The sequence below is a fragment of the Tympanuchus pallidicinctus genome, unplaced genomic scaffold (genome assembly GCF_026119805.1).
Source record: "Tympanuchus pallidicinctus isolate F22 unplaced genomic scaffold, pur_lepc_1.0 scaffold5, whole genome shotgun sequence".
NCBI lineage: Eukaryota > Metazoa > Chordata > Aves > Galliformes > Phasianidae > Tympanuchus > Tympanuchus pallidicinctus.
Window position 1 is genome coordinate 24,718,483 of NW_026294769.1, and position 11,964 is coordinate 24,730,446.

The 11,964-nt window shown below is 39.8% G+C and overlaps 1 protein-coding gene across 1 annotated transcript; it reads right to left on the bottom strand.

Moving 5' to 3' along the window:
- Nucleotides 1-1,859: 1,859 nt before the first annotated feature.
- On the bottom strand, nucleotides 1,860-6,361 carry MC5R (melanocortin 5 receptor). The gene is made up of 2 exons (XM_052704083.1): nucleotides 6,119-6,361; nucleotides 1,860-5,287 (listed from the first exon to the last, which is right to left on the bottom strand). Exon 2 carries the CDS (start codon nucleotides 5,203-5,205, stop codon nucleotides 4,228-4,230), a length of 978 nt encoding a protein of 325 aa, XP_052560043.1. The 5' UTR covers nucleotides 5,206-5,287; nucleotides 6,119-6,361; the 3' UTR covers nucleotides 1,860-4,227.
- Between the last annotated feature and the right edge of the window lie 5,603 nt (nucleotides 6,362-11,964).

Consider the following 11,964-nt stretch of genomic DNA (forward strand, 5'->3'; position numbering starts at 1 on the left):
CACCTCAGTATAATCACAGAATCTCAGAATCTTAGAATTGCTCAGGTTGGAAAAGAACTTAAAGATCATCGAGTCCAACTGCAACCTAACTATACTACCTGAAATCAAACAACCAACCACTAAATCATGTCCCTGAGCACCACAACCACAAATGGTTTCTAAACACACCCAGGGTTGGTGATTCAATCACCTCCCCAGGCAGCCTATCCCAGTGCTTAACAACCCTTTCTGTGAACAAGTTTTTCCTGATATCCAAACAAAACTTACCCTGGTGCAACTTGAGGCCATTTCCTCTCATCCTGTCACCTGTCATCAGTGAGAAGAGACCAACCCCACTCTCACTGTAAGCACTTTCAGATATGGGAAGAGAGCAATAAGGACTTCCCTCAGCCTCCTTTTCCCCGGACTAAACAGCCCCAGTTCCTTCTGTCTATCCAAGGCCATATTCTCCAAGCCCTTCACAAGCCCCATTACCCTCCTTCAGACCTGCTCCAGCACATCAGTGTCCCTTCTCTACTGAGGTGCCCAAAACTGAACGCAGTACTCAAGGTGAGGTCTCACCAGTGCTGAGTACAGGGGCAGGATTACTTCCCTAGTCCTGCTCACCACACCATTCCTGATACAAGCCAGGCTGCCATCAGCCTTCTTGGCCACCTTGGCACACTGCTGGCTCAAATTCAGCTGACTGTCCATCAGTACACCAAGGTCCCTTTCCATCAGGGCAGCTTTCCAGCCTCTTTTCCCCAAGCCTGTAGAGTTGCCTGGGATTGTTGTGACCAAAATGCAGGACCTGACACTTGGCCCTATTGAAATTCATACAGTTAACCATGGCCATCAATCCAGTCTATCCAGGTCCCTCTGCAGTGGCTTTCTCCCCTATGGCAGATCAACACTCCCTCCCTTCTTGCTATCATAAATCTGGACACAGAGTCATTTATGCATCATCACCCCCACTCTTCATTGTTATGGAACAAAGAATCTAGTCTTCAGCTTCATGAGATGAAATTCTGGTGCAGCTAGAAAGGTTGGTGGTTTTTTTTTGTTTGTTTGTTTTGTTTTAATATTCTGCCAGCTCCCACTAAACTGCTTAAAATGCATCTGTGATTTCATCATCCTCTGTGAGTTCATAGAGGTTGAATCCATCTAATACAGATTACAATTCGGAGTCATTCCTTACAAAAAAAAAAAATACTGACACATAAGTTGGAAGCAGTGCTGGTCACTGAAGCAGCAGTGGGAAAAGAAAGTTGGTTCTGAATTTCTGGAATAGAAACAATTTGATTAAAGCTTACTTCTTTTCAATGACTGACACAAACGCTAAACTTCTAGCAGTATATATGCAAGAGCTGCCCAGCAGCTAATTTTTTCATGGCTGTTCTTTGACAGCAAATTTCATGCTTCGACTATGCTTGTCTGTTCCAGTCTGTCAGAATGCATTCTACGAAGGGAAAGCATGCTAAATGTTCCTTTCATTTCTCTAGTGAAGCAGGAGAAAGAAAGAGTAAAATATGTTATGAGCTTACACATGTTTGATACGAAATCCCATAGTGTAAACACAAACTGTTTTTTTTCAGAGACTGGTCTAGTCTGTTCTTGAAAATGCTTTCATTTCCACCTTGAGATGACTTTGTTCTCACCTGTAAAGCGTATAATGCGGATGTGATTCTCACACCAACAGTAATATAGCTTCAAGTATAACCACATGTGTGAACCTGCAACTCAGCCAGAATGTTTCTAGCAAGGCATCTGTTTATAAAGAGAATTGAAAGCCTAGAATATAATATTCCTTCTGTGAATAATCTACAAGGTGTAGATTAGTGATAAGTGTAGCACACATTAAAACAAATAACCAAAAATAGTGGGTTTTCCAACAATCCAGTTTAATATTTTCTTCATGTGTTTGTGTTTTTACATCAAATAAAATGGCAACACACACAAAAAAAAAAAAAGGTAATGTACAATTCAAGAAAATACCCAAAGCCATTACAATTTTGGCTTCCTATTCAGTGATAAACAGTTATGTACAAAACTGTTTTATTTGCTGTAACCAGTGAAGATTTAGTGATTTATTTACAATGTCAACTGGTGCCTTTTGCTATGCAACTGAGCTGTTTTATTTTTGGTATTTCCATTCCTAGTAGCAGAAGCCCGTTCCCAAAACTCATTTATGTATAGGGCTAAGAAGTGGACTGAAACAAGGCAAGATGCTCACTACCAATCACAAATGTACCTCTGAAATCCTATTTTTATATAAAACTGAAGGAAGAGTCCAGCACCAAATGCACTGCTGTAGCCATTATATTGACAGTCAACATTACAAAGTGTCTCCACTGAGAAAAGCATTCCCACTCATGCCTGGAGGAAGTACGTGCAAGCTATAGGCAGTATATATTTCAAGCTGCAGCAGATAGATAGAATATATAACTCTAGTGGTACTTATCTTGAAGTAGATATCTTGCCAGAGAGCTCCAAAGCAAATGAAGATACAAAGTATGTTATCCTTTTAAATGTGTACAGAGATTATTTTACAGTTCTTGCACAGAGACTAAGTTAGGAGGTAAAAAAAATAAACATTTCATCATAATACACAAGGTATTTCAGAGAATCACAAAACAGATCAGATTGGAATGGACCTGCAGAGGTCTTCTATTCCAAATCATTCAGAGCATGGCCAACTTCAAGGTTAGAGTCAGCTTTAAATGTAGAACAGTTTGCTCAGAGCTGTCTCCAATTAAGTTCTGAATATCTCCAAGGATGGACAGTACGAAATTGCTGGGCATCTACTGTCATGTTTGACCACTTTTATGCTAAAAAAAAAAAAAAAAAACAACTGCTCACAACATCCAATGAGAACTTTCCACCTTAGAAAGACAATCTAAGGTTCATTAAGTCAATTATAATCTTTCTATTGACAACAATATCATCAGAGCATCTCTAGACCAAATATAACAGCATTATTCCTTAGGCTTTTTGGAAGGAAGGATTCATTTTCCTAAATTGTATTCTGACCGCTAGTCAGTAGGGTACCCCTGCTTGAAATATTTACCTAGCTTGTATGTATCCACTGGCATCAGGAAATCAATGCCACAGTTGCACTTCCTTAATCTGTGACAAATTCAATATTTTGCACATTATACAGCTGTTGCAGAACAGCATGCTTATGAGATCATGAGTAGGTGCAAATTGGTCACATAAAATGCATGAGAGTTTCACCTCAGAACCCTCTCAGCAAAGATAAAAACAGTTTGTCTGGGGAGCAAAAGCTAGTACTCCATATTGTAGCTGCATGTTTGAGATCCCTCTTTTGCTGTCTGCCTGCTGTCCCTCCTGATTGTCAAACCTGTTTTGTCTCTCACAGCTTGAAAAATGCAATCTACAGCATGGCTTCCTCTAATAAATGATGCTCCTAGCTAAAATGCTTTTCTAGCTCCAGGCAGTCACTCACCCGATCATTCCTTCCTAAAAAAAAACATTACATCATGAGCTAGAGGTCACATGTCCTTTACTTGCCTAGCCCTAGGAATGAGGAAAACAAACTAAAATTAGCTCAGTCTTTGTATTCAGGCTTAAAATCTCCCCACACACATCATTATAAGAACACATACAGTCAGAGATGACAACCTACTGTGTCCAACCTAAGAAATTTGTTGCAATGCTTTCTTCTTAAATACCACACATCTTATGACTGTAACAGTTAAAACCAGAATACAAGACACTGATGTGTGCACACATATTGATCATAACTTTGTTGAGCAAGGTATGTGAACCCTCGTAATTGGAGCTACTTTTCTGACTACCCCTTTGCAAGATAGCAGAAAAAATAATAATTCTAGGCATCAAAATGAGCCATGCTGTATCTAGGGAGACAATGAATATCAAGGGAAATACGTTTTGGGATGCTGATGGGCTTATTTACACAGCCAGTCACACTTGTCACATTTGGTAGAAAGGGAAATAAGGCTTTCCCTGAGCAGTTCTCTTGTAAGATCCAGACTCTTCAGTAGGGTAAATGAGATGCAAAATATTCTTTCTCCCTTCAGTGTAGATGCACAGAGTAGCTCCTACAATCATGAGAGAGTGGTGCATGGAGGGAAAGAAAAAAACAGTTTCTGATTGCCACAGAAATCTTGACAGCTGACTAGAGAAAGATGTTCCACAGGCCTCTCAGCAGAATAACAAGGTGATGCAAGATGCTGCATTTCAGTTCTCTTCCCTGGGTTCGTTTTCCTAATATTTGTTTGATAGCCCACAGACCATTCTCACACTATAGCAACAAATTATCTCTTTGAAAGTCTTCCTCATTTCCTGGCTACGAAAGGCATAGATCAAGGGATCAATCACCGAGTTGCACATAATGAGAATGAGGTACATGTTGAAGTGAGACATGAAGCAAACGCAGTAGAGGTTTTGAGGGCAGGAGATCATCAGGATGAGATGGAGGAAGAATGGAGCCCAGCAAACAATGAAGATGCCAAGAAGCATGGTCAGAGTGATGGCTCCCTTCATGCTGGTTCTTTGATGGACAGAGTTGTACCCAGGCAAAGCAGCTATTTTCTTCACGTGAGTACGAGCCAGGAGGAACATATGGATATACAGTGAAACCATGAGGAACAGCATGGTAAAAAACATAGTGATGAGACAAATTATAACATAAGTTGATTCATAATAAAGAATAAAGATAATGCCACAGCCTGTGCAAAAGGTCCAAATGCATGCAATGATAAGCCCCGATCTTTTCACTGTCATGATGTTGTGGTAACGCAGGGCATAGAAGATAGTGATATATCTGTCTACTGCTATTGCCAGCAAACTGCACATGGAAGCCACCACAGATATGCAGATCAGTGAATCAAAGACATTGTCTATATGACGGACGAAGGCATCTTCCATAATTATGTGCCTATTGTTTATTAAGTATATTGTTATGGTCTCCCAAGCATTGGACACGCTAACCAGCATGTCAGCCACTGCTAAACTGCAAACAAAAAAATACATGGGTGAATGCAAGTTCTTGTTCTTAACAATTGCACATATCACTAAGATATTTTCAAGGAGGCTTACAATGCCCAGGGTTAGGAACACCTCAGCTGCAATGACCACTTGCTCACATGGTGACGACTTGCTCTTTACAGTAGGCACCGTAAAGTTGCTGCCAAAGGCACTCAGGTTTAGTTCAGAAAAATACAGTTGCGAGGATGTGTTCATGTCTGGAAGCAAACACTTTCTGTTCTCTCTGAAGGACTTGCCAAGGAGTGTGGTAAATGCATTTTCCAAAGGGCAAAAGACCCTGCCAAAAAAAAATAGAGCATGACAAAAACAGGCAGAAGTTGACAAGACAAATATCAAACATTTCTATTTAGTTTGGCTTGTACACATCCTACCTCTTTAACACAATATTCTTCTACTGATTCTAAATTAACTTCCACTTGGCTAAGAGTTTTTCTGCCCATCCATACTGGGAAATTAAAGCCACACACTAATGAAGAGATTCATACACTCTTATTTTGTACTTTAGTTTATCCTATTCAGTCTCCCAGAAGCAATCACACTGTCCTGGAAATTCTGCCAAACACAAATAGACAATTAGCAGAATAAATGCAGTTATCCTGCATTTCAGAGCCCAGAAATGCAGGAGAAAAGTACTACACTGTGCAGAACCTCATCACTGGAATGCAATATATAGAAATACTGCTACAAATAAGAACTGAACATTTTCTGTAAAATATTTACATGCATCCTGAACTTTGAACTTCTTAAGTTTGCACAGTCTGTGTTACAAACAGTCTGTCTGTGCAATGCTAACAAGCTCATTTTAAGAGCATAGTATTAAACCATGAACCAAGGCAAACGCTTACATTCTGGATTCCGTGAGATTACAGAATCAGTAGGAGGGAATTCTGGCCCAGCAATAAGTTTTCTATTCCAGATAATGAGTACTTTTTGTCTTTTAGTAATGAGAATATTCAGTGCAAACTGTAAGTCATCATATTCTTAACACGGGGAACTCTTACAGCTGATTGTCAATTACTTGTTGCAAGTAAAATTCAAAGCTCTTCAGGCAAAATCATTTTCAGTTTTTAAACATAACCTTTCATTTTCAATCAAGAATTAACGGTACCTATTTACAAGAGCTGCTCCTTCAGTTGCTCTTCATCTTCTGCAGCCTTTCCTCCAGAGAGCAGAAGTTTCAGCCCCTCCTCACCCGACATCTGGGGCTGGAGACTCCTTGGTGGGGACGGATGACATTATAGAGGAAAATGAATGAGTAAATCCATAGAGTCAAGGCTGAGCACGCATAAATTACTCACTGTGCAACTGTCCTTTTATAGTCTCTGAACAATAATGACTTCAGTACTCAAACTGTAGCTCCTCCTCCCCTTCGCCCCTCTGAACTTCGCTTTTCACTAATCCTGATAGCAAAGGCTCTGGTCTTTACCACCATCTAGTGGTCTTTACCTGTCTTTCTTTTTATGAGGACAGGTTCAGGTCTAAAACTCGTGAGCTTTTAAAATTCTTGCTTTTGCTATACCTTTGGGGAAAACTATATTAAAAGATAACTTGCACTAGGCATGTTGCTTGCTAAGCACATCTCATATGGATTGGTTTTTCTCTTTTCTCTGCTTTTGCAAATACTCGCTGTCAATAACTTCACGTTCCAGAAGAGACAGGAGCAGAAAATCATTGTTGAAGTGGGAGGCTTATTTTATCGTTCTTAAAAAGATTTGTCTTTCATCTACAGTTATAGTTTTGTGAGAATAGGAAGCACACCACCACACAGCTCATAAAAGAACATACTATCAAGCCTACCACACCATTAATAGAAGAGATAAGCAAAGACATTTCTATGAAAAACAATATGGAAGAAATAAATGATTGCATCCTTGCTCCCTTGTCTGGAGCAGAGATTTCCATGCGTATAAGGAGGAGCACACTGAACACTGTGCTGGAAGCCAGAGACAAAATTCTCTCTTTCTCCACATTGCCACCTTTCCACAAATCAGAAGATTGGATTTCTTCTGTGGTATACCATAACTCCAAAAGCTTATTTTTAACCTACACCATTTTTTTTTTCTTAAAGAATCACTATCAGAAAGCACAAATGATAGGGCTGTACAGTGTGCTGTTTTCACTGTCTACTTAGATAGATTTTATTGATAGAATGCAGCTAAATCTGTGTTTCTGATTGTTACACTTCACAGAAATTTCCTTTGTTGTTACTGCAAGCTTCACTTTAGTAACTCTCAAAGACCTGAGCCGTTATATGAAAGGTTTTTATGTATGAATAGTCCCTGCACCAGAGGAGATAGTGAAAAATGTTTTGATTCATATGCGTAAAAAGGCTTCTTTAAGACTACACAGTTACAGTCTGGAGGTGAACTGTGCATACCCCTTCTCCCTGCTAAAGGAAAGAGAACTTAGATTACCACAAAATAGAGGCAGAAAACTATGCTCAAGTGCAGCTGTTATATCTGAGCAAATAGTGCCAGCAAGTAAACAGAATTCGAGCTCAGAGCTCCTTGCTGTGCTCAAAAGAATATAGGATGCCCATCTCCAGTCCTCTTTCTGTTCTGCAATGTAAAGGATGTTTTGGTTCTTCTGTGTTATCCTTAGTTATCATTAGTTATTTCTTGCATTTCTGTTTGCATTACTGTTTGAATATTGCTTTTCCATAGCAGACCCAGGATATCATGCACCTACACATAACGTCTTTCTTCTTTCTCACTTCTTATACCTACTAATGTCTGTGCAGATGTTGTGCTTTTTCCACTTTTACTGATTTCCCTTCTAGTACCCTAATATTTTGTTTATGATATTATCTCCCCTTAAATTTGGTTTCATTTCCCCATTTACAAATCCTTCTGTATGTTCAGTCATATAGTTTAACAAAATCCTTACAGATCATCTTAGCTGCCCTCCTGGTAGTTCTGTGTGCACCTTATAGCACTCTGGGCAGACCACCTGACTGCTAGAAAGAAGTCACACAGCAGAGGAAATGGGCTGGCTGCTATTCCTCAGTGCAGTGTCAGGTCTCCCAGATACAAATTATGAAGCAGCCTTTGTATTCTTCTGCCACAACCCAGACACTGCAGGCCAGACCCTTAGTACAAGTGGCAATGCTGGACTAAGAAACTCTCCTACTTACAGAGTTGACAGGGAAAAAAATGATCCGCCTGGAAACTGGGACAGTGGTATAGATATAGTTTGTTTACTTTAGAAGGTGAGATGAAGAAATGCTTAGAAAAAAAAAAAAGAGTTTAATGGTAACATTTCTGCAACAAACAGCTATGCACATAACAGCTGGATGAACAAGTAGCTGAAGGGGCACCCAATTAGTGGCCAGTGATTAAATGAGTTCTGAGGATTGTAAATGCAGGGCACAGGGTCAGATCTTCAGGTCCTCTATTTTCTCAGGAAGGAGCTGTAAGCTTCCAACCTTCCAGTTGGAAGGCTCCTGACTGACAAGTTATTTTTGCAGGTGCTTGTGGGCTTGATATTCATCTCCCTTGCTTGTTCTGCTCATTAAATTCTCTGTCTTTGCAGTCAGGTCAGCACTCAGCATTTTCCAAGGCCAAAAGGACTATGTCCAGATGGCCAAGCTGGGGCAAACAGTACCTCATGCATGACTGTGGGTATGTAGCTATTGGGCTGCACTGATTCGGCATGCGGCCTGATCCCATGAGCGCACACAGAGGAGCACTGAAGTCCAACTCCTGTCCTTAAAGCAGCATTTTCTTATCACAGATTGAAAAAGGCAGGAGTGGCAGCACACTGAGGTGGAGGTCCACAGGTCTGCAGTGCTGGGGAAGACTGAAGCAGGGTCCCTCAGGCCAGCATGCAGGGTGAGAGGTGAACCTGGCTGGTGAGCCTGGCTCAGTTATTTCAGACATGGGCTCAGGGAGAACAGGACTTGGGAAAGCTTCTCTTTAAAACAGATGCAACCAGGGTGCCTGTCTGTACCATTCATTTGTTTTCTCACCAAATTCACATATTTGACCCTGTATTTGGGCTGACCCTTCCTCCATGCTGCTCAAATGTGTGTTCTGCAAAGGACAAGAGTGAAACTGCACACCATCTTCATGACAGCAAGGTGCTGATTTTGTCAATGAATGCAAAAAGGAGACCAATAGTACAATGTGCCCCCAAAGGATTTTCTGCAAGAGCTTATCACTCTTAGGTGAATTCTGCTGTTAATCTGTACTAATCCTAATGGGTTCAGAGTAGAGTTTCACTGAGACCAACACAATCCTTCCCAAATTGTATGTGCTAATACACAGAGGTGATTTAATTCCAGTGTCCTCCTGTTGCTTTTCTCATCTGTACAACAAAAATATATCTGTCCTTCATAACACAGTTGTGGATTGGTGCTCTTGGACTGTTTACAAAATCTCTCCTGTCTTCTCTTTGCCTTTGCTGCCATCAGCACAGAATTTCAGAACCACGGAGTATCCTCTCAAACTGCACTCTTCTCACAGAAATAAGTCACAGATCCAAGGCAAAAGTGAAGATCACAGCCTTTGAAGATGTTATAACACAACAAATGCTCTCTAGCTGCTTAGACACAAACAATTCTCTTGACCTCTGCTCTGAGCAGCATTGCTTGAGCCTCATCAAGGACCCTTCTGTTATCTTCTCAGTATTTTCAGAGCAGCTCCACAGCATTTAATAAAGACAGGCAATTAATCCTGACTGAAAATAAAAGGCATCAATCCTTCTTGCCTTGAAATACAAAACAGGGGATGAAGTGGTGATAAACCCTTTGTAGTTCAGTCCTATCCCCTATGTAGGACAACTAAAATCCTAAAAGTAATGCTTTGCAGTAAGCAGTACTACACACGTTTTTAATGTATATCATGACCCTACTTTTCAAATGGTATTTGCAGGAAGAATCACAGAAAAGCAAGACTGAAAGAGACATCCTGCTGTGGGTGACAGTAGGATTTCCCACACTTCCCCCAGACTGCACTGGTACTTCTCACCATCCCCCCTTTCACCAGAGTACACCAGCCCACTTTCAGATCATCTTTGGCTGCTCTCAGTCCCTGTCCGTTCTGCTTCTCATGCTAGAGGAGAAAGCTGAGAAAAGTGCAATGCAGTATAAAAGGTACTCTAGAAGGATATATCCTAGTAATCTTAACTGGATGATGTCGTAACTAGCTCCCTGAACTGTAAAAGGGAAATAAGAGGTTTGGTAATCATCATTTTTATGTGCCTTCTAATGGGAGTCAATTACAGCAATGAATCATCCCCTAACATTTTTTTTGAGCACAGGTCAACAGTACAGACCTGCTGAATCATATAGGAGTGCTAGCATGCTAGCACCAGACTCAGAAAAGCACAGATGACCAGCGCCAGACTGCAGAAACTTTCTGATAAAAAGAAGAGGTAGTTTAATAATGAACAAACTGAGTGGGAAAAAAAGAAAAAAAAAAAAGAAAAACTTAGCATGCTCTTGTTTGAATACCTCTTTCTTGCTAGACCAAAGAAATTTGATGTGTCTTTATCCATTTTTATTAGCAACAAAAAATAAAATAAATAAATAAATAAAAATTATGAAATATCCTTGGTGTCATTTCTGCAATATTATCTTTGAGCATGGTAAAGGGAAATTTCAAGATCATATTATTTGTGTTTCTTAAAATACTTATATATCAGAATCACACAACATAAAAAATGCTGCTAATTTGTTTCATAATTTAGCTCCTCGGTGGGACTTCGTTGTTTGGGCAACCATATTTTATTGAATGGTCACAGCCAATTCAATGAATCCTGATGAATAATATACCATCTTCTTATTCAGCCTTCAGAACTTAGCCTTCTCTGGGAGTCTTCTGAACTTTTTATACTTTCTGAGTAGAAAAAAATCACATATACCTCAGAAAGAGTTAAAAAAAATATTATTTATATGTACTTATGAACTTGTGGTCTAAATAGATACCCTGAGCACTTGTTCACTTCCCTTTTCCTTGCAGTCAGATGAGCACAAGACCACAGCAGCCTGGGAATACTGCTCTCCCCATCTTAGGCTGGATCCTTCGTTTTGAGTTGAGATCCCTGAGAGCCCAGTATCTCTCAGTTCTAAACTATTCTTGTAGGTTTTGATAATTTAGCCCAGCATAGGCATTGAAAGATGAAGAGGCTAAAGAGCTACTTCAAGAGGATGCAGAGTAAATGCAGCAACGTGTGCTTGCAGTTCCTATCTAAGTCAATCTCTTGGATTCAATTCACTTTCTGACTAAATGTGAATGCAGGCCAAGCAATTTTTAAGAATACCATGACAGCAGTATCTTTGTACTGAAATACAGGTTCTTTCCTCACTCTGTACAGACATGTAAAAATAAGGCTACCTCCTATTAAATGAGGTGTATAAATACACTGTGAGAATCAAATCATAACCATTTCGCTCAGAACTAAAATATCTTCTGTCAAGCTCTTGTTCCACTGCATTTTCTATGTTTTCCAACAAAGCAACCTTGCAATATACAACATATTTTTTTACTGTCAGGACATTTTTAAACCACTGTATCCTGAAAGAAATAAAAAAAAATAAAGAAAACAACACTATTTTGGGAGTAGGAATTATTTATCTTCTAGCTTACACCTATAAAGAACGAAAAATGTGGGGATTTGTTACAGCTGAAACAAAACATATAAAAAGAAAAAACCAGTAAATGAAGTTAGCCACAAACAGGTCTTGAGAATGGAGAGAAGTCAGTACACTGTTTGAACACAGAATACTGTCTTCATACAGAATTAACCAGTGCATTCAATTGTACCAGTGAGAAACTAAACCAGTTTACACCAAAGCGTTGCCTCCGGTATCAACCAGCACAGTAACATACAAATATCAAGTGATTTTCATGAGCCCTCCAAGTTCATGACATTTGAAATACCAAACAGCAGGCACCATGCGCTCTGCCATATTTAGTGTCTAAGCCACTATTATTTGGAAAACAAAATCAGAAA